We start from the raw sequence: 21526 nt of genomic DNA, 5'->3' as shown, positions 1-21526 counted from the left end.
TGGTTCCACTGGGGCTCGAACCCAGGACCTTCTGCGTGTAAAGCAGACGTGATAACCACTACACCATGGAACCTGCTGGGTGCTTCACCTGTTCCTCCTGTTCCTCTCTTCTTCTATGATTTGTTTTGGTGCGCTACGTTAAGCGCCGCCACGTTCTTTACGTTCACGCTCTACTTTACGTTCACGAGAGTTGTACCTGGCTCTGGAGGAGCAGACGTAGAACCTCAACTCTCCACAGGGGGCGTTGTTCAGCTCTCCGCCTGAACACACACACACACACACACACAGCAAAAATGTGTTAATTATCTTTATTTACCTGCACATAAGCAAAAAGATGAAAACTAAAAAAAAAAACATTTTACATGTATTTTAGTAGACAAGATAGTTTTAGTTCAGTTTATCTTTTTTTTTCATAGTCTAGTTTTCAACTTAATTTCAGTTTGTTTTGAACACCTCGTTTTTGTTGTTTGTTGTTTATTATAATAACCTTCACACACACACACACACACACACACACACACCTGAGGATAACAATGGTTCCTTTAAGTGTCACATATCCATCCCAGTATAATCATCCATCCATTCATCCACTCATTTTACTTTTTGGTGTCATCTCCATGCAAGCCCCGCCCTCTCTGGTGTTTCCAGACCTCTGATTGGCCCAGCTGTTGTACCTGAAGGGTGAGCCGTCACTCCAAAACCAATAGTTATCCTGCAGAGACAGAGAGAGAGAGAGAGGGGGAAAGAGGAGAAAGGAAGTTCTGGTTCTCTCACTAACAAAAACACAAATATCTCTTACACACACACACACACACACACACACACACACACCAGTACCTGCGGTGCCTGGTATCCTCCCAGCCAGACCGGAGTGTGTGTGTCGGTCATCTGACGGACAAACTGCATTTCTTCTGGTGTGTGAAGCGATGCCAGGTTACTGCCTGCCTGAGAGCACATAGACTGACACACACACACACACACACACACACACATTTTCAATCATATTACACAAAATTCAAATATTACAGAGCTTCAACATGGTATAAAGTGTGTGTGTGTGTGTGTGTGTGTGTGTGTGTGTGTGTGTGTGTGTCTGTGTCTACCTCAGCCGTGCTCCAGGAGCTCCAGACGGGGTAGAAGGCGAAGCATCTCTGCCCAAACAGGAGCCACCTGTCTGGGCATGGAGCGGCCGGCTCGGCCCCTGCTGACACATCCAGCACTGGAGAGACAGTTCAGTTACACTCCACCTCGCTCTACTCCACTGGATGAACCCGACCAAACGTCTTTTAACTACCTGATAATACTGTAAGAGCTTAATGGAATACACCAAGTCAGTGGGAGACTGTCCTCAACTTAGCCGTGAAGTGACGAGAACATAGACACCAAAATCATCCATGAGTCCCTGGTAGATCACTGCTCCATGCTAACACTGTAGCATACACTATGTTGAGTTATAGTAGCTCAATGCTAGGGCTGAACGATTTTGAAAAAATATCTAATTGCGATTATTTTGACTGATATTGCAATTGCGATATGATTTGCAATATTAGAGGGAATGATAATTTTTACATCATTATTCTCATTTTCATTGAAAAACATATTAAAATGATTATGGTGTGATTTTTGCGGGGATCTGTACCAAACACAGATGTTTTCTTAAAAGTCTGTAGAATATGATGTGTAGGCCAGGACATCTCTGCAGCACCACAATATTTCATATAAATTGGTATTTTGACACATTTCACCTTTAACAAATATTGTGCCTCCTGTGATTTGAAAATTGCAGTAGGCCATATTGCGATTTTGATAAAAGTTCGATTAATTGTTCAGCCCTACTCAATGCTAACACTTTTGCATCCACTATGTTGAGTGATAGTAGCTCCATGCTAACACTTAGTATGTTGAGTAATAGTAGCACAGACCTTGACTGGAAAGAACGGTCATTCCCATTCAAATCAACGCTCCTGGACGGTCGGAGCGGCGGCCATCTTGCTGTGACCCGTTGGACTAGCTTCTGTATAAAGCGACTTACAGCAAGTCACTGAGCTGAGAGGTTTTAAAGCAAGGTGGAGCTCTCTTACCATCTGCTGCTCTCTTTTTGAGACAAAGATTTGACATCTGTGCAGTTAGTGGAAGTGTTTATAGTTGAGTTAGTCTGTCACAGCAGATGTCTGTTAGCTGTCTGAAGTTAGCGAATGCTAACTTTTCTTCTCCACTAAAAGTAGGCTAAGCTACGTTAGTTTATAGCAGTTAAGGAATTATAATAAGTTAAAGGAACCTGTTTGTTTCTTACCAGCTAGGTTTGCTAACATGCTAATGTTGACTAGAAGTGTGAGAAAAGTATAGTCTTTGATAAAGCTACATTAGCCTCGACGCTAATGTTAGCTTTCAGTTCAGTTTTGTCGGTGCCATGCCATTGTTCTGACGGCCCATTATTCTGAAACCTAGTAATAGTCCTAGAAATAGTCTGAAAACTCCATTCCTGGCTCCATCCACAACTGTGGCTTCTGACAGCCTTGACCGTAAGCTTGCTCTAACCCTAACCTCAGTGACCCCATGCCTCAACCCAACCACCTCCGGGATAACGGGCTGTCGGACAAATGAGCTTTCGGTCCAATGGGTGGACATTTTTCGGACTATTGGGGTTTCGGAATAATGGGCTGTCGAACAATGGGCAGTCCCTGTTTTGACTCATACAGTTCTCAAGCAAGTGTGGCTAGCTGCTCCCTATCACTCAAAATGAAGCTAAAGTGTTAGCATTGAGCCAACGACCTCCCAGGGCCTCATGGATGAGTTTGGTGTCTCTGTTGTCATCACTTCACAGGAGGCTGACCAACAGGCAGAGGTGGTAGAAGTACACAAATTCCCTACTCAAGTAAAAGTGCAAATACTCATTTAAAAATATACTCTGGTAGAAGTTGAAGTACCGTTTCAAATCCTTTACTCAAGTCAAAGTATAAAAGTACGCAGACTTAAATTTACTTAAAGTATAGTAAAAGTTGTTCTCTAAAAAATTAATTTCTAATGTTTTAAACTGGTTTTCTGTTGAGCGTTCCTCTGAATCCCAGATGAGAAAGAGTCTGCAGCTCAAATCATGAACCTGAACCCTCTCTCTCTTGTTGCTTCTCTCTCTCTCTCTCTCCCTTTCCCTAATTTTTGGTGTCGCTTTGCTGAACAAGCAGCCAGTCACATCTGGCTCTTGATCAGCTGCTACAGATTAAAGTCTGGATTTTTCTTTTGAAATGTAGATGTGAGTAAAAGTAAAAAGTCTTCAGTGAAAGAAAAACTTGAGTAAAGTACAGATACTTGAAAATCTTACTTAAGTACAGTAATGAAGTATTTTTACTTTGTTACATCACACCTCTGCCAACAGGACGGTCTGGAATGTCAACCGCCTCAAAACTAAAGAAGAAGAAGAAGACCGGTGGCTGCTGCTGACTTTACGGTCGGACAAACACCGCAGATAACTAACTCATCAGACTCATCGGACTCATCAGACTCATCAAACAAGCTCATCAGAAGAGACGGAGGCAGCAGAAACCGTTTCCATCTGACTCTATACTCTTACCTGAAGTGAGGGAGTTTGTCCGAGTCAGCAGGACAGAGAGGAGGACAGGGCCCAACACACACACCATCATCTACCTGGACCACACACACACACACACACACACACACACACACACATTCACACAAACACAGAAAAAAGTGAGAACAAAAAGAGAGAGAGGTAAGTAAATCGACCGCGTATTAAAATGCGTGGCAAACCTGTTGAAAGAATTGTAAACAAAAACAAAACAGATTGCAACCAACTAACTTATTTAGTACTATGAACCGTTAATATTACATTTTCATGAATTCACACCCCTTAATTCATGCAACATCTCCTTAAAATTGATTAAGGGAGTTCATCTTAATCTTGACTCCTTACTTTCTAATTGAATGTAGAATTCAGGGAGACAGAAACTTTACATTCATTCCCACCTCATAACCTGTAAACCTGCACAAAAGGCATGAAAAAAACCCTTAAATACTTGTGTCTCTGTGAACCAACCCGTGAATAAATCCCATATAAACCCATGACACTAACCTTACTATATGTTATTTTTAATGGATAATTCATGCGAGGTGTGGCAATGCGGAAGCAATGAGAAAAGACTCGATTAGCATGAAATAACAGATATGATCTAGTATGATCTTTTTGGACTATGCTCGGCGGGCTTCCCAACTGTCGGTGCAGCTTCCAGACTTTTCTAAACCCCCCGTGTCTCCTCTGACTCCCCCCCCCCCCCTCTCCGCTCTGGAGGTGAATCTGTCCTCCGAGGGCTGTCGTCGTTGTTGTTGTTGTTTGTCGGCCTGCCAACAAAAGTCACAGAACGCGACCGGGAGCATTGGCACCGACGGGTGACCACAAACAGGTTTTCCAAGGTAGCGTCACATACGATATGTAAATGTTCCAGGATGTCATTTTCCTGTGTCCGCCTGCTGGGCGAGGACACGAGTGTGTTTGCAAGTACACAGCATCACTGCTGGCTTCCAGGGTGTTGTAAAGTAACTTCGGCTCCGTACAGAGGAACTACTGACTACTGACTGATGTTTCTTAAAATCCCCCAAAAAACGCCCCATAATTTAAGATAAGATGAGGTTGTACATATGTTGTAGGAATGTGAGAAAAATAAGATATATGTGGAACAAAATTGTATTATTTTTGAGTAAAGTGTTGAATGAGAAATGACCCAACTCTCCAGCGGTGTGCTTACTTGGACTGTTACCAGGGTTAGGGTTAGATAATAGGTTATCTAAATACCAAAGACTGTGGTGTAGAATCGCATTAAGACATTGGAAGTCATCCACTGTTATTACCTTTGATGAATGGATGGAACTAATGTTTTGCACGGCATCATATGAAAGGCTGACTTATAGAGTTGCTGGGAGAGAGGATATCTTTACCAAGGTGTGGGGTCACTTTTTGATGATAACTGAAAGGACCGAGATCTAGATAAGGCTTTATCCTTTTTATAATGTAAGTGGTTACTGTGAGGTATAGGATCTGATCACGTGGTATTTTTTTTGTTGTTTATTTGTTTATTTTCATTTTTACTTGTGGCATGAATGTTTTTATTTATTTATTTATTTTTTTTATGTCGTTTTCTTTGAGAAAAATAATGTAAATCTGTATGATGGTGATGGTTTATACCGTGTAAGGACTGTACTATATTGTAAGATTTACGCAAAAACGTCAATAAAAAAAAAAAAAAAAAAAAAAAAAAAAAAAAGATGAGATGAGGTTTACTGTTTCTGTCCCGAGGGGAAATTTGTCTTGGACTCTTGTGTTGCTGAGTCACTTCATCAAAACATCAGTTCCACACACAGCACCCGTCACTTCATACACATACACACAGTACATCGTCATGCAAAAACAGACGCACAGTTTAACATACATATTCCTACATACCAGTGAAGGAATGGAAAGCAACCTGTTGCACGACCTCTTCACCTCATACTGAACTGAACTGAACACACAGCTCCTGCAGCCTGTTACTGAGCCTGCACTACTCGGAGACTTCAGTGAGGTGTAGGAACAAATTAGGAACAAACATTTTTAAAGTGGTTGAGTTTGCAGTGAAGTGCGTCTGCAGGGGGCCGGAGGTGGTACTGAGACTTATTAATATATGACTACAATAGGGCTGCAACTAACGATTATTTTCATTCTCGATTAATCGATTAGTTGTTTGGTCTCTAAAATGTCAGAAAATGGTGAAAAATGTGGATCAGTGTTTCCCAAAGCCCAAGATGACGTCCTCAAATGTCTTGTTTTGTCCACAACCCAAAGATATTCAGTTTCAGAAAATATTCACATTTAAGAAGCTGGAATCAGAGAATTTTGACGTATTTTTCTTAAAAATGTACTCAAACTGATTAATCGATTATCAAAATAGTTGGCGATTAATTTAGTAGTTGACAACTAATCGATTAATCATTGCAGCTCTAGACTGCAAATTAGAAAAATATATGAAAAATGTGCATTATAATGCATGCCTATCTAGAAAATTCACAAATATTGTCTTGTGGCGGGAAAAAAAGCATTTTCTTAGACTTTCCCTGTTCCACTGGTTCTCTGTTTCCGCTCCCAAAGTCAAAGCCAGTCCAGAGCGAGGCATCGAGGTTCGACTCGTCTGTCCAGTGGAAACAGTCTGAAGCCTCCTGTGTGTTTCTGCCTTCAGTTGTGGTTAAAAGAATAGTTCACCCAAAAATGAAAATTCTGTCATCATCTACTCCCCCTCATGCCAAATGAAACACAGGTGAAATTTGCTAGTCCATATAACACACAGGGAGGCTGCAGCACAACTTGGTAGCAGCCTTCTCCAAAACAACTGAAGTCAATGGGGACCTGTTCTTTAGAGTTCCAAAACACAAACAGCCAAACAATCACACTGTGAATAGAAAGACCTATACACCATTATTTGTTGCAAATCAATCAGCTGTAGTTAAGATTTGCACTAAATGATGGTGTAAATATACTGTAGGTCTTTTTGGAACTGTGAAGAACTGGTCCCCACTGACTTCAGTTGTTTTGGAGAAGGCTGCTATGGAGTTGTGCTGCAGCCTCCCTGTGTGTTATATGGACAAACTTCACCTGTGTTTCACCTGGTATGAGGGGGAGGAGATGAGGACAGAATTTTCAGTTTTTGGGTGAACTATTCCTTTAAACTTTCCTGCTGATGTTTGTATGTCAGCCAAGCAAAACGAGCAGAGCATCCTTTTAAAATTACACTATCAACTAAAGTAATTATGAACAAAACAAACCAAAACTCCAATTAAAACTATAAACTAAACCTAACTATACTGCACTAAACTAAACCATCAACCCAAACTAAATTAAATCAACCCAAACTAAATTAAAACAAACAAAATTTAACTAAACAAACTAAAATAAACAAAAAACTAAATCAATGCATGCAAAACAAAACAACACAAAACTAAACTAAACTAAACTAAACTTAGTTAAACAAGCCAAACTAAACAAAACTAAACTAAACTTATTTAAACAAGCCAAACTAAACAAAACTAAACTAAACTTATTTAAACAAGCCAAACTAAACTAAACTTAGTTAAACAAGCCAAACTAAACTAAACTAAACTAAACTTATTTAAACAAGCCAAACTAAACTAAACTAAACTAAACTAAACTTATTTAAACAAGCCAAACTAAACTAAACTAAACTAAACTTATTTAAACAAGCCAAACTAAACTAAACTAAACTAAACTAAACTTATTTAAACAAGCCAAACTAAACTAAACTAAACTTAGTTAAACGAGCCAAACTAAACTAAACTAAACCAAACCAAACCAAACCAAACCAAACTAAAGTAAAGTAAAGTAAACTAAAGTAAAGTAGAGTTTGAAGGAAGCTCCTAGCCCTCTCTCTCTGCTCTGTTTGTTCTCTCTGACCCTTGGACTATGCGGAGCCACAATATCACACTATTCTCGTAAAAAAATCTCATAAAAATGAGATGACTGCTGGTGTGAAGGAGAAGCGCTTCGTTCTCACCCATATGGATTCATATTTACAGTTTGCATAATATGGCAGTTTGCCTTGTAGTGAATGACAAGCAGCAGAAAGAGGATCTGGGAGTAGAAGAAGAAGAAGTAGAAGAAAAAGAAGAAGAATTGTGATGTGGATTTCTTGTTTTTCGGGTCCAAATCATCAATGAGGAATTGAAGATGCTGATCAGATAAACAGAGTCACTGAGTGTGGCAGCACAGACAGAAACAGAAAGAGAGGAAGCGAGGTTTTGAAAAAAGGAACATATTGAAAATGTGTGGATGGGGAACAAGAGAGAGAGAGTTTGGTTTAGAAGAAATTATCACTATCACTGTTACTGCTACAGCTGTGTGGTCAGCAAACACCAGCACTATCAGCAAAAACATAGACATTTTCCACAATAATATTAATTCACGTTTTTATCTTCTCGAAAATACCAAAGTGTAAACTCAGCCTCGGTTGCATATTTGTATGTAAAATATGATATGAGAAAGAAAAGCACGTACCTTAGTTTGCGGAGCGTGTGTTTGTGGGTGTGTGTGTGTGTGTGTGTGAGTGAGTGTGTGAGTGAGAGAGCCGCAGTGTCAGGACCAAACAGGTTGGACAGGAGGGAGGGAGGGAGGGAGGGAGGGATGAGAGAGAAAGTGAGAGAAAGAGAGAGACAGCATAGAGTTAGAATAGAGAGAATGGCCCTTGGCTTGGTTTAGTCACATCGAAAATTTGAATGGGATTTGCAAACAAAGTCATTCTATAGGTATGAAATAAAACACACCAGCTGTCAACTTTATTCAAAGTTATCTGTCAGTCACTTTTTACATTGTTGATTGTTGTTAGCAAAATGCTAATAGCTTGGGAAAAGGACTATTAGCAGCCGTTAGCCTGTAGCTAGCAACAACTGGAACAAAACGAATAAGGCAGCTATAACTCTAACAGTAAACCTATAATAATATGAAAATCTTAATAATTTGAATGTACAACACAGTCAGGGATGAGACAAAAGGTAAAGGTTGATTAGCATTTCGTTAGCGAAACTCGATTTCAAAACTAACCGAGAGAGAACAAAATTCACCAAGCCGATGCTGCTGGGATGGATTTGAAAAACCTCTGGAACAAAAGTAGAAGTAAAATTCATGTGGATTCGTTCAACTCGGCTGCTGTTTTTTGGCATTTGATCGAAAAGCCCGTTCATATTCATTCTCCATATAGGCAGTGAACGGCGGAGACGCAAACTGACGACTTCCAGTTTTCAGATCTCACTTTCTGACCTGGACTCTTCCAGAACTCACTTTCTTGACCTGGACTCTTTCAGAACTCCGTTTCTGACCCGGACTCTTCCAGAACTCACTTTCTTGACCCAGACTCTTTCAGAACTCACTTTCTGACCCGGACTCTTTCAGAACTCACTTTCTGACCCGGACTCTTTCAGAACTCACTTTCTTGACCCGGACTCTTCCAGAACTCACTTTCTGACCCAGACTTTTCCAGAACTCACTTTCTTGACCCGGACTCTTTCAGAACTCACTTTCTGACCCCGACTCTTTCAGAACTCACTTTCTGACCCGGACTCTTCCAGAACTCACTTTCTTGACCCGGAATCTTTCAGAACTCACTTTCTTGACCCGGACTCTTCCAGAACTCACTTTCAGACCCGGACTCCTTCAGAACTCACTTTCTGACCCGGACTCTTCCAGAACTCACTTTCTGACCCGGACTCCCCGCCAGCTGGGAGTTTCACAGCATATCTCAGCACAGAAAGTCTCGTTCTCTTTGACATTTGTTAGCGTGGGACTGGTGGAACCAGCTGAAGACCATTTCTGCACATTTACATGAAGGCAGTGAGCCGACGCCTATAGAGTGACCGAGGCTCTGTGGACCACAGCATGAGCAGCAGAAAGAGGATCTAGGTGAAGAAGAAGATGCTCATTTAGCATCCCGTCTCAGATTTCCAGCTCAGCATCATGACAGTAAATCCTTTCCGGAAGCTTTTAGATGGCACAACATCAACATCAACATCAACTACAGGAATGAATGAAGAAGTGATGATAAACAGATCAATATCAAATCAATATGGAAAAAAGTTTCCATAATTCATGTTTTATCTACAGATGGTACAACGTACCTTTGTAGTTTGTGTGTGTGTGTGTGTGTGTGTGTGTGTGTGGGTTGGTGTGTGTGAACTGCAGTGTCACCTCCCCACTATGATCAAACTAGTTTGACTGTTGTCATGGGTGTGGATCAGACTGATTAAAAGTGCAAATCCTCATCTAGAAATATCCTGTGGTAGAAGTTTTTTCACAGTTTCAAATCCTTGACTCAAGTCAAAGTATTAAAGCACACGCTCTTAAATTTAAAGTAGAAAAGTAAAAGTAGAACTGTTTTTTTGCCGGGTCTCTGGGGCCGGTCCAGAAGAGTGAAAGTGACTGTCTGTCTGTCTGTCTGACTAACTGACTGCTTGACTAACTACCTGACGATGTGAAAAGGGCTCATGACTCCATTCCTAGCCGAGGTTTGGCAAATGCCTGACACATGCCGCACCCGACCACACCAGAGGGATCGTTCATCTCAATTAAATTTCAATAAACATCATATCATGCGTGACTCAGTGGGGTTTAGCTGTAGCGTGTGATGTTCTGGACAGAAAGGGATATGGATGGTAGTGTGTGATGTACAGTAGGTGTACACTCAGTGGTGGAAGAAGTACTGAGATCTTTTACTTCAGTAAAAGTATCAATACAACAATGTAAAGATACTCCATTACAAGTAAAAGTCCTGCATTCAAAATCTTACTTAAGTAAAAGTACATAAGTATTGGCAGCAAAATGTACTTAGAGTATCAAAGTAAACGTACTCATTATGCAAACTGTCCCCATTTAGAGAGTTATATTTTTCATAAATTATTGGAATATTAATTCTGATTTATTGACATACATGTACATGTAAGCAGCATTTTAAAGTTGTCAACGTGAAGCTAATCTTAACAATTTAGCTATACTTTTGGGTAGTCTAATCTATAACAATGCTATTTTATAGTTATTTTATAAAGATGATCAAATGTTTTAAACATAAAATATTGATCTGAAAAGTAACTAGTAACTATAGCTGTGAAATAAATGTAATGGAGTAAAAAGTACAATATTTCCCTCTAAAATGTAGTGGAGTATAAGTACAAAGTAGCATAAAATGGAAATACTCAAGTAAAGTACAAGTACCTCAAAATTGTACTTAAATACAGTACTTGAGTAAATGTACTTAGTTACTTTCCACCACTGCCTACACTCACCCTGAAGCTAGAGTAGGTAGCTGGTGAATGTTGCTGCCTGTCTTATGGTGCTGTAGAGTTATGATGGTGTAGTCTGATGTTTTCTATGGTACTCACTGTTATGGTAGTATATCATTCTGTAAAAACTCTGAGTTGGATCTATATGAATGCTCACCTTGGATTATGGCACAAGGGATATTAAGATCATATCCTGTGTACTGATGAATGCAATAAGAGCTGAGAGGCGTTCCTACGTTTGTTTTGTAGAAACTAAGTAACACTTAATTTATATAGCACTTTTCAGAACAAGAGTTACGGGGTGCTTTACAACAGGAAATGAAGCAAGAGGCAGGTTAAAAAACAAACAAACAAACAAACAAATAAATTAAACGAGGCAAGAGACAACCAAACAAACAGAATTAAAAAAGATAAATGAAAAAAAGGCAAAACCCCCCCCCCCAAAAAAAAACGCACAGGACATAAAGTGCAGACGAGTAGTGCGACAGTCTATAGGAACATGAGAGTAAAATGATAAAACCCAGTTAAATGAACATTAATAAAATGCCTGTTTAAATATGTGTGGGTTTTAAGAAGTGATTTAAAAAGGGGAAACTGAATCTGCCAGTCTAACACATAGAGGCCTTCATCAGGGTCATCATGAAACACATTACAAACAACATAGCAGAAAAAATTCAAAAAGGTAAAAAAAAAAAAAAAGACAACCGATCATATACATCCACACACATATCAGCCAATGGGGGACCTACAAAGATGGTCATGTGGTTTCAGGCCAATCGTAGTCCCAGACTGGCAGAGAGGCAAGGGGAGTGTCCAATAAGGGACATCATGGGTGACACCAGATTGGGTCATAAACTGGAGAAGTGGGTGGTGCTTGAGTTTGTACAGAAGAGGCCTCAACCCAAAATGTGCCTATTTGATGTGGCCTGCTTAAGACACTTTTACGGAAGCCGAGAACGGCCGTGCTTGCAATTATGTTTTTAATGCCGTTATCTCGAGATCACGAGTTAATCATTTCGTTTTCTCGAGATAACAAAGCTCGTTTTCTCGAGATCACGAGTTAATCATTTTGTTTTTTCTCGAGATGACAAAGCTCGTTTTCTCGAGATCACGAGTTAATCATTTCGTTTTCTCGAGATCACAAGTTAATCATTTCGTTTTCTCGAGATCACGAGTTACTCATTTCATTTTCTCAAGATCACGAGTTAATCATTTCATTTTCTCAAGATAACAAAGCTCGTTTTCTCGAGATCACGAGTTACTCATTTCGTTTTCTCGAGATCACGAGTTAATCATTTTGTTTTCTCGAGATAACAAAGCTCGTTTTCTCGAGATCACGAGTTCATCATTTCGTTTTCTCGAGATCACGAGTTAATCATTTCGTTTTCTCGAGATAACAAAGCTCGTTTTCTCGAGATCACGAGTTCATCATTTCGTTTTCTCGAGATCACGAGTTACTCATTTCGTTTTCTCGAGATGACAAAGCTTGTTTTCTCGAGATCACGAGTTCATCATTTCGTTTTCTCGAGATCACCAGTTCATCATTTCGTTTTCTCGAGATCACCAGTTCATCATTTCGTTTTCTCGAGATAACAAAGCTCGTTTTCTTGAGATCACGAGTCCATCATTTCGTTTTCTCGAGATAACAAAGCTCGTTTTCTCGAGATCACAAGTTAATCATTTTGTTTTCTGATGCATTGATCAATAATGGATACTCCTTGATCTCACATTTTCAGCTTAAATCAGTTGCTACAGTTGTCAAGACGCCATCTCTGCATGCTGGCATGGCACTCCTGATCTCTGATAAACATTATAAGTAATAAGAGGAAACAACATTTTCTTTTCTCGTGATAACGGGTTGATTATCTCGTTTTCTCGAGATAACAAAGCTCGTTTTCTCGAGATCACGAGTTACTCATTTCATTTTCTCGAGATCACGAGTTACTCATTTCGTTTTCTCGAGATCACGAGTTAATCATTTTGTTTTCTCGAGATAACAAAGCTCGTTTTCTCGAGATCACGAGTTCATCATTTCGTTTTCTCGAGATCACAAGTTACTCATTTCGTTTTCTCGAGATGACAAAGCTCGTTTTCTCGAGATCACGAGTTCATCATTTCGTTTTCTCGAGATCACCAGTTCATCATTTCGTTTTCTCGAGATCACGAGTTAATCATTTCGTTTTCTCGAGATAACAAAGCTCGTTTTCTTGAGATCACGAGTCCATCATTTCGTTTTCTCGAGATAACAAAGCTCGTTTTCTCGAGATCACAAGTTAATCATTTTGTTTTCTGATGCATTGATCAATAATGGATACTCCTTGATCTCACATTTTCAGCTTAAATCAGTTGCTACAGTTGTCAAGACGCCATCTCTGCATGCTGGCATGGCACTCCTGATCTCTGATAAACATTATAAGTAATAAGAGGAAACAACATTTTCTTTTCTCGTGATAACGGGTTGATTATCTCGTTTTCTCGAGATCACGAGATAATTAACTTGTGATCTCGAGATAACGGCATTAAAAAAAAGAATCGCAAGCACGGCCGTTCTCGGCTTCCGTACACTTTAATCTAAAAAAACTTTTTATAAAGTGCTACATATGGAAGAGTAGGAAGAGCAACAAGATACATCATAAAAAATACATCATAAAAGAATAACATAAATAATAATACATCTTAAAAATAATACATCATCATCAGAAAAATCATTAAAAAAAAGCCATTACAAAACCACATAAATGAGAGATATTTACGAACCACTATAAAAACTCATTAATTTTTTTGTTTTTGCGACCAAATGTTTATTGAAATGAAAACACACAATTTACAACCAAAAGCACGACTTATTTGAGTTTAACAACAATAACAGAGGTACATACTTGAAAAATAATAATAAATAATTAGAAGAAAAAATAAAATAAAATAATCAATTTATAACAAATGCTATGATATTACAATCTACATACATACAATCCACAAGGAACCAAATGCAAAAGGTAAACAATAAGTAATAATACAACACAAGACAAGAGAAGAGAGCACCCCCCCCCCCCCCCCCCCCACGCCCCAGGCCCATTCACACACACTCACACTAGGGACGTTCGCTGTTGGTTACCAGCACTCAATCAATGCGATCAGAAAAATTATATAAAAACTCATTAATTGAGAAGTCCTCATTCATGCCCCCTGGAAATAAACTTTTGAAATAGAAAATCCACAATGCTTCTCTCTTTTTTCCTGAGAAAATTGACACTACCACCTCTTTGGCTGGACTTAATCACCTCTATGCCTGTAAGAAACGGAGATGAAATGTGATGTTGCTTTGCATTGAAATGTCTTGCAACAGGACTGGTTACATCATTCCTATAATGGAGCTCCTATGTTCAGTGATACGCTCTTTAAGGGAAAGGCACCTTCCAGAACAACGGACAGAAATCTATCCGTCAGTAATTGAGCCAGTGGGATTCAACACAGGCTCCGTGGGCCTCTTCAGGATGGACTTGTAAATAGACACTTGAGCATGTTATATGTAAGATGATAAGATCATGCCTGGCAGCTTTGTTCTCATATGTTCCTTGGGTGAAAAAAAGTAACATGTAACAAAAAAAAACCCCAAAACAAACCATAATGCACATCGCTACCTCATTCTTCCTCGGTTTGGCCTTCCCTGCCAGCTGGTTCAACAGGTTGAGTCTGTTCTATTCATTCTGGCTCTGCGGTGAAAACGGAGGAAGGGCCGACGGCTGCGTTCACTGCACCTGGGAGAAACCGGCGCCAGAGCGTGACGGCTCAAATCACGTGCACTTGACTACAGGGTTTCCCTTCGCGATCCCGTCTGAATTCAGTCAGAGAAAGCAGACAAATCGGAGAAATGAGAAAAAAAACAGTGTTCCCTATAGCTGGAAGCTCATATCTCCTGTTTTTCCCACATGACCTGAACGCAGCATGAACTCCCCGTGGTCTGCGAGTATCTTTTTCATTTCTGTTTACTATATGCAGTGTGGTTTGTGTAAAAAATGCAATGTGATCTCATTAGAGGTTAGTAGAAATTTCACTTTGTTAGAGGTTATGGATTAAATTTGTTGCACTAATGTCAAATTTTTATTTATTTTTTTCGTTTTTTGCCGTCATATTGTATGTTTTTTGTGTATTTTCTTCTGATTTTTGTACACCATCGAAGAGTGCAATGGAAACAGGTGTTTAAGTATGATTTTACTGTTTCAATCAATCAATCATTCAATCAATCAATCAATCAATCAATCAATCGGGTTAGAGAATCTACATGTAGCATCTTTATTCTTCCTCTCTATTGCTGTTTATACTGTGTAGGTGTTGAACACTCGGTAAGTTCTGTTATAAAAAGTGCCGAGTTAATGATTAATTTTACGAGCTACAACATTGAAAACTACACACACACACACACACACACAGAAAGATACACACATGCTCTGACTTGTACTCTGATGACTTGAAAAGGTTTCTAAAGTCTTGACTTGAGATCTTGTGTTTGTGTAAATGACTCAGATTGAAAGTGATGAGATTTGTTCCAGCAGACGACTGAATTTAAATTCTGTTTTCTGAATTTGTATGGAATGATTGAATTTATTGAAGTTGAAACTGATTCTAGAAATCAAACTCATGATGCTCTTACCAAGTTTTTATCCTATTAAAACCATATTGCATTGAAAAGTCCTAGATATTTAGTTTTCTTTAAGATATTAAATTGATACTGGACTCTTGATTTGTTCTGACTTGACTTGCTGTTCTACATTTAGACTTGAGACTTGACATTAATGACATGGGCTTGACTTGGACAGAGAGAGAGAGAGAGAGAGAGAGAGAGGGAGAGACAGGTAGAGGGATAATGAGTGAGCGACAGCGAGAGAGATAAACAAAGAGAGAGAGATGGGAGATCCTGGAGGGAGGCGGCTGCAGCTGGTGCACATCCTGGAGGTGTGTGTGTGTATGGGTGTGTGTGTGTATGTGTGTGTGGGGGTCTCCTAATCCCATAGAAATACTCTGAAAGGAAGCAATGGGGCTGATGGGAAATGTAGTCTTAATGTGGAGAAACACTAGAACTAACAATACTGCTGGAGTGGCAGCAGACTGATGGACAGATGAAGTGTAGATGCAAAAATTCACAGCATGTAACATTACATTCTTCTTCTTCCTCTTTTAATATTGACATTTTTTTATTATTATCAACATCCTGCTGTTCTATATAGTCTGATTCTATGCTAGGTACCCCCCCCCCCCCCAATCCCAAGATCCCTCCAAACCTCAAACTCAGCTCAGCAGGTCGACCAAAGCAGAGTGACTGTAAGGAAGAGATTCTGTTAAAAGCAGAGAAGAAGAAGAAGAAGAAGAAGAGGAGGAGCGTGAAGGTGTGGATGTTCTGACCCGCTTCTACTGCTTCTACTGTTTCTACTGGGACTCTAATCCTCTTCCTGCTCTGCAAGGTGAGACCGGACTTTCAACCTTCTTCCCATTCGTTGTCTATCATCAGGAAGAATTTATTCCCTCTGACCTTTGACCTCCTCACTGTTCATTGCTCAGTATGTTGCTGATCCAGGAGCTGAAGCTTATTCTGCTGTTATAAAGTCACTGTGAGGGAAAATCAACTAAAAATGAAAATGAAACAAGGTTTAGCTTTCTCTCCATCTCTCTCTCTCTTTTTCTCTGCCTTTCCTCTCATGGCTCTATTTTATTTTTAAATTAATTTAATTTAATTTGACTGAAGTTAATTTAATTTAGTTTACTTTACTTTATTGGTCTCATTTAATTTAATTTTCTAATGTTCTATTTTATTTTTTGATTTAATTTAGTTTTAATTTAATTAAATGTATTTGTCTCCTTTAATTTAATTTAATTTTATTGTTGTTGGTCTCCTTTATTTCATTGATTTAAGTAAAGTTAATTTAGTTTAACTTTATTTAATTTTATTTCATGTTATTTTATTTAATTTTATCTGATTTTATTTTCGTTTATTTTAGTTCATTGGTTTGTCTGACCTGTTATTGCGTTTGGTTGAACTCCATGTTACATCGGTATAATATAATAATAATAATAATAATAATAATAATAATAATAATAACTTTATTTGTATAGCACTTTTCTAAAAACAATGTTTAAAAAGTGCTTTACATACAATAAAATCCAAAAGCAGCAATAAAAGAAAATAGGCATAAAAGGTAGTATATGAGGTAGACAAACAGAGATACAATTAAAAACAGATCAAAGTTTACATAAAAGTGTGTGCCGAAAAGAAATGATAAAAAATAGGAATAAAAGGTAATACAAGAGATGAACAGGTGCTACTAAAAATAAACAAACAAACAGAGATACAATTAAAAACAGATCGAACTTTACATAAAAGTGTGTGCCGAAAGGAAATTATGAAAAATAGGAATAAAAGGTAGGAGATAAACAGGTGCAACTAAAATAAACAAACAAACAGAGATACAATTAAAAACGGATAGAACTCTAAATAAAAGTGTGTGCCAAAACACAAAAAGGCAATAAAATGGACATACAGGTACAAGTAGGCAACACTACTGTTCAGGAGTCCGGAGCCACCAAGAACCCTCCATGCCCCCGAAAGAGACCGATACCCCAATCCACCAGGGCAGCACCAAACCGATCCGAAACACAGCCGAGACACCAACAATGCCACAAACCAAAACCTCCACTCCAAACGACTGCTCCACTCCCCAAACCCCGCCGCCCATCAAAGAGTCCCCCATGCGCAGCAGCGACAGCCCCACAGACCCCAGGCACCCCGGCCGGCAGGCCCCCAGGACACCCGGCGAAGCCCCGCCCCACGCCCCCTGCAGGACCCGCCCCCGGTGCAAACGGCCCACAGGGCATCCCCCACAGTCCCCACGATCAAGCCGCCCCCACAAAAGCCCGACAGGACCCAGACCGGGCGACCACCAGAGACAGCACCCGTCTCCACAAACCCGCCAGCTGATCGCCGCCCCGAGAGACGAAAGCCACCCCAAGCGCGACACCGCCAAGAAACCGAAGACCGCCACACAAAGGCGCACACCTCAGCATGAAATCCCCAGCCTCCTGGCAACCCCACGCATCGTAACAGCCCCCATCCCCCAAAACAACAACCGACCGCCGAGTCAGGAGAGACGAGCACCACCCCCGACAGACCGACCAGCGAAAACCGCCCGATCCAGACCCCATCGAGCCCCGCGGGAAACAGCCCGAACGCACGGCCCGCGAGAAACGCCCCACAAGCCAATCGCACCCACGGCAAGCGCCACAGGAAGCGTGCGCCGAAACCCCAGCCGAGAAACCCGAAAGCCCAACAGCCAGAACGCCCAAGGCCAGCAAAGGCGCCACCGCCACAGACGGAGGACTCCCGATGAACAGAAAGTCCGAAGAACAGAACAGCCACCCGAAGACAGAGGCAGCAGTCCGCAACACCATCAACGCCCAGGTTGCACTCCCCGACCAGTTCAATGCCACCCCAGCGAACAGAAGCACCAGCCTCCCCCAGGAAACACAAAGACCCCTCAGTGACCCCAAACTCCCGAACGGCAGTGCCTAGGGAGTGAATCACATAAAAGCCTGTTTATATAAGTGTGTTTTTAGAAGGAATTTAAAAGATGAAACTGATTTAGCTAGCCTAATTTCCTCAGGCAGGTCATTCCAGAGTCTAGGCGCCCTAATAGAGAAAGCGCAGTCACCTTTAGTCTTGAGCCTAGACTGTGGAACAACCAAAAGGGCCTTGCCTGAGGATCGAAGGCAGCGTTCTGGCTCATAAAGAGTTAAGAGGTCAGCAATATAGCTAGGGGCTAGACCTTTCTGTGCTTTAAATGTAATCAGTAAAATCTTAAAATCAATTCTAAATCTTACTGGTAGCCAGTGCAGATGTGCTAGGACTGGGGTAATATGGTCTCTACGTTTAGTGCCAGTTAAAATTCTAGCTGCAGCTTTTTGAACGAGCTGGAGACGTGAGATAGACTTTTGACTGAGGCAGGTATAGAGAGAGTTGCAATAGTCTAGACGAAATGAGATAAAAGCATGAATTACCTTCTCTAAGTCAGCATGAGATAAAAATGACTTGATTTTTTGATATATTTCTTAGTTGAAGGAAGCAAGACTGCACAACTCTCTTTGTCTGATCCTCGAAACTCAGGTCACTGTCAAAAATCACTCCTAAGTTTCTGGCCACAGGCTTTATGTTAGATGATAAGTCACCTAGATCATGTAAAATAAGATTTCTTGCGTTGGGCTGCCCAAATAAGACTATTTCAGTTTTGCTTTCATTTAACTGAAGAAAACTTTGTGACATCCAACACTTAATGTCCGTAAGACAGTTTCTGAGAGTATTAAAGCAGTTGGGATCATTATGTCTTAAGGGTAGATATAACTGTGTGTCGTCAGCATAGCTGTGAAAGGAAACATTATGCTTACAAATTATATGACCAAGTGGAAGCATGTAGAGGGAGAAGAGGATGGGGCCAAGAATTGAGCCCTGTGGAACCCCACAGGTGATGTCTGCTGTGGTCGACGATGACTTGCCTATTCTGACAGAGAAGGTCCTATTAGATAAATAGGATTTAAGCCAACCCAGTGCTAAGTCTGAGATACCTACCCATTGTTCAAGGCGCTCAATTAAGATAGCATGATCTACAGTGTCAAAAGCTGCACTCAGGTCTAGAAGGATTAAGACTGAGCGTTCTCCTGCATCTGCTGTGAGAAGGAGGTCATTTGCTACTTTGACAACGGCTGTTTCTGTGCTGTGTAATGCTCTAAAACCTGACTGGAATTTTTCAAAAATATTATTATGGTTCAGATAAGATAATAATTGGGTAAAAACATTTTTTTCTAAAACTTTTGATAAAAAAGGCAGTTTAGAGATGGGTCTAAAATTGGTGAGATCAGACACATCAAGGCTGGGTTTTTTAAGAAGAGGCTGAACCACTGAATGCTTAAAACTAGAAGGAAAAGTTCCTGTGGCCAGAGGACTGTTGACAATAGACAGAATACTAGGACCTACTGTGTCAAAGACATCTTTGAGAAATTTAATAGTAGAGGACCTCATTTGAGAGACAATATCCTTTAAAAACAATAAGGATATTGGTTGAAAACAATTTAAAACAGCTGAATTTTCCAACATAACAGAGGAGTCCCTGTCAGCAGGTGAAATCTGACATCTTATATTTTCAACCTTCTGAGTAAAACAAACTAAAAATTCCTCACACTTCTCTGGGGAGGCTTCAGGGCTGTGGCTGGGGGGAGGGGCTAATGACAGAATCTATGGCTTGGAACAGAACCTTAGAGTTATGACAGTTTTTAGATATAAGGTCTGAGAAAAAAGCAGCTCTTGCATCCTTAACCATTTTCTGATATGTGAGCATTCGATTTCTCAAGATATCACGGAAGATCTGTAATTTATTAGCCTTCCATTTTCGCTCAGCTTTTCTACATTCTCTTAGAGAGGCCCGAGTTGTATCATTGAGCCACGGAAGAGCTCGAGGTTTTGACTTCCTGTTTAGGAGCAATGGAATCCAGTACTGCCAAACAGGTTTGATTAAAGTGAGTGACTAGCTCATCAGTGTGACTGTGGGATGTCATGACAGATATATCACTGTGAGTTGCCAGGAAAACCTCAGAGAATCTGGTTGCAGAGGTTGCGTTAAAAATGCGAGAGCTGAGGGGAGAGGATGGCTTTGAGGTGGAAGGAAGTAGTGGAGCATCAAATACAATTGCCTTGTGGTCAGATACACACACATCCTTTATCTCAAGATTATTTAGAGGCAAGCCAGATGATAGTACATGGCCCTTTACATGAGTAGGCTCAGTAACAAATTGAATAAGGTTAAAAGACTCAATAAGCTGCATAAAATCAGTGACAATATAGTATTATATCAGCATAATATATCAGTATAATATTAATTGTGTATCAGCAGCAGATCAGCAGTCAGTGAAACTCTTGGACAGCCTCCGTCTCTCCTGTCAGCTGCTGCTTGGAGCAACATGTTGAAAGAAAAGACAGAAAGCTAAGCTGCTGTGATGCTGCGTTCAGGGACCTGAGAGAAGAGGAGGAACAGGATGGAGGAGGCGCTCACGTGTCTCACATCCCCCATCGGTTTTATTTATGAGTTTAAAAATCAACCTTCAACGAACTGCAGCAGACATTACTCGCTCTTCCTAAGTAGAGTTGATTGTATTTACATGAAAATGACAGAAAATTGAGTTTTTTGTTTCCTTCGACCAGTGGCTCTCAACCTTTTTGGCTCCTGAGCCCTTAAACTCAAACTTTGATTATCAGAGGAGGCAGAGAGGCGGAAAAGTAGAAGCAGACATTAGAGAAAAATCGGAAAAATTACACGATAAGAAATTTGTACGGTAGAAATGTGTTTGTTTTGTTTTTTCACACAAATTACCTCGTGACCCCCTGGAAGGTCCCGACCCTCAGTTTGAGAGTCACTGCCTTAGACTGTCGACATCAGAGGATTTGCTGCCATGTTCTCTTGTACTCACCACTAGGAGGCAGACGTGAACGTTTTTTCACCATCCGCAGGTTGTATTTATAATCCGACATGACCTGAACGCAACGGACGAAACGATGATCTCATGTATGGAGGACGAAAAATGATGAACAATTATAAATAAATAAATAAATAAATACGTGAATGAATAAATAAATGCTGAAAGAAATACACAAATAAATGAATGAATATAT

The 21526-nt window shown here is 40.2% G+C and overlaps 1 protein-coding gene, 2 long non-coding RNA genes and 1 other non-coding gene across 4 annotated transcripts; 1 reads left to right on the top strand and 3 right to left on the bottom strand.

Moving 5' to 3' along the window:
• trnav-uac (transfer RNA valine (anticodon UAC)) lies at positions 1-73 on the bottom strand. The gene has a single exon. It is a non-coding gene; the product is annotated as a tRNA-Val (tRNA).
• Positions 74-128: 55 nt separating this feature from the next.
• Positions 129-958, bottom strand: LOC139654944 (uncharacterized). Its single transcript, XR_011696047.1, has 3 exons — positions 838-958; positions 601-712; positions 129-260 (listed from the first exon to the last, which is right to left on the bottom strand). It is a non-coding gene; the product is annotated as an uncharacterized lncRNA (long non-coding RNA).
• A 154-nt stretch (positions 959-1112) lies between these two features.
• Positions 1113-8090, bottom strand: LOC139654943 (uncharacterized). The gene is made up of 3 exons (XR_011696046.1): positions 8051-8090; positions 3569-3642; positions 1113-1219 (listed from the first exon to the last, which is right to left on the bottom strand). It is a non-coding gene; the product is annotated as an uncharacterized lncRNA (long non-coding RNA).
• A 9319-nt stretch (positions 8091-17409) lies between these two features.
• Positions 17410-18354, top strand: LOC139654942 (uncharacterized). The gene has a single exon (XM_071532218.1). The coding sequence runs from the start codon at positions 17410-17412 to the stop codon at positions 18352-18354; it is 945 nt and encodes a 314-aa protein (XP_071388319.1).
• Positions 18355-21526: the final 3172 nt, after the last annotated feature.

The sequence above is a fragment of the Centroberyx affinis genome, unplaced genomic scaffold (assembly GCF_046629955.1).
Source record: "Centroberyx affinis isolate AG114_WGS23_722 - 3 ecotype Tasmania unplaced genomic scaffold, CSIRO-AGI_Caff_v1 ptg002175l_1, whole genome shotgun sequence".
Taxonomy (NCBI): domain Eukaryota; kingdom Metazoa; phylum Chordata; class Actinopteri; order Beryciformes; family Berycidae; genus Centroberyx; species Centroberyx affinis.
Note: the sequence above shows the minus strand (reverse complement) of the source record. Positions and strands in the feature narration are given on the sequence as shown.